General features: G+C 36.7%; 2 protein-coding genes across 2 annotated transcripts in view; one reads left to right on the forward strand and one right to left on the reverse strand.

The window, feature by feature from the left end:
* Window positions 1-946, reverse strand: part of LOC108905923 (anoctamin-4-like) — a 38,369-nt gene extending 37,423 nt beyond the window's left edge. Inside the window, exon 1 of the mRNA XM_018708995.1 lies at window positions 856-946. Coding sequence (XP_018564511.1) covers window positions 856-946 — 91 coding nt within the window. The remainder of the gene's footprint in view (window positions 1-855) is intronic.
* Window positions 947-1,136: 190 nt separating this feature from the next.
* On the forward strand, window positions 1,137-1,766 carry LOC108905924. Its single transcript, XM_018708996.1, has one exon. It carries the CDS (start codon window positions 1,137-1,139, stop codon window positions 1,764-1,766), a length of 630 nt encoding a protein of 209 aa, XP_018564512.1.
* Window positions 1,767-3,738: the final 1,972 nt, after the last annotated feature.

A 3,738-nucleotide genomic window follows, 5' to 3' on the forward strand; every position in this document is an offset into this window, starting at 1 on the left:
GATTTAAATTTGTCCGACAGAAATTCTTCCGACATTGACGTGTCTATCGGTCGAAACATGCCAAAATAACAGGGTATTGAAAATCAATTACCACATAGGTAATTTTTAGTAAAATTAATTGTAAATAATTAATTCAGTCAAAAAGTATTGTTGTCCGACAAATTTCAAGCCGCGTTTTTTCAGTCCGACAGCTGGAAATCGGAATTTTCACGGGGTATGATAAATCGATTACCACATGTCGGACAAAAATAACACACGATAGAAAAGTGTTTTTTATAAGCAAAAATTTTAATGTCCGACAAAAATATATCCGCAAATCGTCAGTCCGACAAAAAGTGATGAAAAAAATTTCGTAAAAAATGTGCACATGTATTTATAATTTCTAATAAGGTATTTTCATGTATTAAGCAAAATTCCATATAAATATACAATACAGGATGTTTCAGAAAGACCTCCCGTAAATACAGGGGGTGAGGACGACCAAAAATAAGAATTTTTTGTCATATGAACTATATGTCTATTTTTAATTTTAAGGCTTTTAATTAAACTCTTATAATATTACGGTGTATAAAATAAGTGACTTTTCTCAAAGCTCAAACTTACTTTGAGAAAAGTCACTTATTTTATTGTTCAGTTGTAGACATTTTTAACGCACCCAGAATTTCACATGTGTAAGTTGTTAGTTCTGGGACATGCGCCGTCGAGGCGAAATATGGTAATACAGAGAGAATGAGGGTGTGTGCGAAACAGTGAGAAAGCGAGATTTGTAAATCTATGTAAAATCATAAAGGGAAAAGTTACAGTCCACAATAAAAGCAAAAAAACACGTATGCAGTATTCTTTAAACAACCCAACATAAGTTTGGTCCTTGGCGAGCTGCGGATATGGTCAAGACAACGTCTTGAATAGTGCAACAGGTTGGTGAATCAACAGCGTGAACCGCCATCTTGGATAGAAAATCTAATACAAGATACAGTGACTCTTGCATATAGCCACTGTAATACAAGCTAGAGACGTCGAGCGACGGAACACAGACAACAAAACAGTAAGCACATTCAGTCATTATCCTTTACATCACGTTGTACTCCTATTCTAACTTACCATTTGTGTCAATACTAAAGTATTAAAGCTAAAAAATGTCGGAGGAAATTAAAACATTAAAATTAAAACGAGAAACTTTAAAATCTCAATTAGATAGGTTTGATAAATATTTTAACTCAATACAAGATGTCAATGAACAAAGTGTAGCCCAAATGCAGTTAAGATTAGAAAAATTAGAGCCTAGTTTTGAGGAATTTAATGTTATTCAAACGCAGATCGAAATTTTGACTCAAGATAAGTCAGACGAAGTGCCATTGTCCGAGTATGTAGAACGAAACAGTTTCGAAGAAAATTTCTTTGAGGTAATAACAAATGCAAAATTGGTGGTTTCTAACTTTCGGGAAAAAAAGCGAATCAAATCACGTGAAGGTATTGAGAAGGAGAATAATGAACAGACGCAGGTAAAATTACCGATTATAAAGCTACCAACATTTGGAGGCGTTTGTAATCAGTGGCTAGAATTTAGGGACGCGTTTACGGCGCTAGTACATGACAATAAAACAATCTCTGATATACAAAAATATTATTATATGAAATCTGCCTTGGAAGGAGAGGCTAGTCACTTAATACAGTCGATAGCGGTGTCGGTTGCGAATTATAAAATAGCATGGGACTTGCTGTGCGAACGGTACGAGAATAAGACTGCTAGTTCACAACCACATTAGGGCTATATTTGACCAAATTCCGTTGTCGCGGGAGTCACACTCCAAACTACGAGAGCTGTTTGATAACGTCAACAAAAATTCAGTCGATGGGATTAAATACAGACACGTGGGATGCAATTTTTATATATATAATTGCAAGTAAATTTGATGCGACAACTCGTAGGGATTGGGAATCTTTCGAAATGGCAAACGAGCTTCCTACACTAGCTGATATGAACAAATTCTTAAAAACAAAATGCGACATTTTAGAACAACTGGAGGAAAACAAATTCGAATCAAGAGGGTCAGCTCTAAACGCAAAAAATAAAAATAAATCACAGGTCTACGCTGCTACAGCAGGTGGCCAGGCAAATAGTTTCACATGTGTGTGTTATAAGGAAAATCATGTAATCTACAGATGTCCGGTATTTTTAGGGTTGTCGGTAAGCGACAGAATAAACAAAACGAAACAAATCGGTGCGTGCCTTAACTGTTTACGAAAAAATCATTTAGTAAAGGATTGCAAATCTCTTTCTTGTTTTAAATGCAACGGTAGACATCACTCATTATTACATTTGAATTCGCCAAACAATAACAACGTAGAAACGCAACGTTCGGAGACACAAGCGGTGGATACGAGGGGTGCTCAAAAGGACGAAAAAGGCGAGATAAACAAAACAAGCGTATGCCACTCGTTGGAGGGTAGAAAAATGTCACAAGTAATACTGTCAACTGCAACGTTGTTAATATATGACAAATGCGGAAATACACGGTCTTGTAGAGCATTGCTAGATAGTGCGTCACAAAGCACAATGATAACGGAGGATTTATGCAAACAACTCGGGTTAGAAAGAGGAAAGGCACATACGATAATTTCGGGCATAAGTCAAACCAAGACGGAAGTAAATTACAAAACTACATTGAAACTAAGTTCTATTGATAAGGCATTTCAAACTACGGTTTCGGCTTTAATAGGGCCAAAAATCACAGAATCATTACCTTCGGTTTCATTTGACTACTCATGTTTAAATATTCCAGATCACATACAATTGGCAGATCCAAGCTTTAATAAACGGGGGTCCATAGATATATTGCTTGGCGCGAATATTTACTGGGACTTACTTCGCGAGGGTGTTATACAGCTAGGGAAAAACAAGCCTAACTTACAGCACACGCAGTTAGGCTGGGTAATTGGTGGTAATCTTAATTGCAAGGAGACAGAATATAATATGCAGATATCCTGCTTCAATTTAGAGACATTTAGAGACATTAAACAAAAATGTAGAAAAATTCTGGGAGGTAGAAAGTTGTTCAAATTCAAAACCGATATATTCTGAGAGTGAAAATTATTGTGAAAACCATTTTAATAAAACATATGAGCGCAATGATCAGGGTAGGTTTGTCGTTAGTGTGCCGTATAAGGATAACGTCGAGAACTTGGGTGAATCCAGAGATATCGCGTTAAAACGACTCTATTCAATTGAAAATAAATTAAAAAGGCAATACAACGCATTTATGCGCGAATACTTAGAACTAAACCATATGACAAAGGTCCAGGAATCGGAAGCGCACGTTGGGTATTACTTACCGCATCACCCTGTAGTTAAGGAAACGAGTCTAACTACAAAGTTGAGAGTAGTTTTTGATGCCAGCGCAAAAACGAGTTCGATTAAGTCTAAACGAAACACAATATGTCGGACCTACGGTACAAAACGAACTCTTCTCTATATTAATTTCATTTCGATGGCATACCTTTGTATTAGCGGCGGATATTACTATGATGTATCGGCAAATATTAATACGGCCGGAACAACGATGCGTACAGCGCATATTATGGTGATTCGATCCAAATGACAATGTCGATTGTTTTGAATTGAATACTATAACTTACGGGACGGCGTCGGCGCCGTATCTAGCGACCAGGTGTTTAGAGCAATTGGCAAGGGATAACGAAACGACAAAACCGGATGTAAGCAGAGTTATTAGAAAACAT

The sequence above is a fragment of the Anoplophora glabripennis genome, unplaced genomic scaffold, assembly GCF_000390285.2.
Source record: "Anoplophora glabripennis isolate ALB-LARVAE unplaced genomic scaffold, Agla_2.0 scaffold236, whole genome shotgun sequence".
Lineage (NCBI taxonomy): Eukaryota > Metazoa > Arthropoda > Insecta > Coleoptera > Cerambycidae > Anoplophora > Anoplophora glabripennis.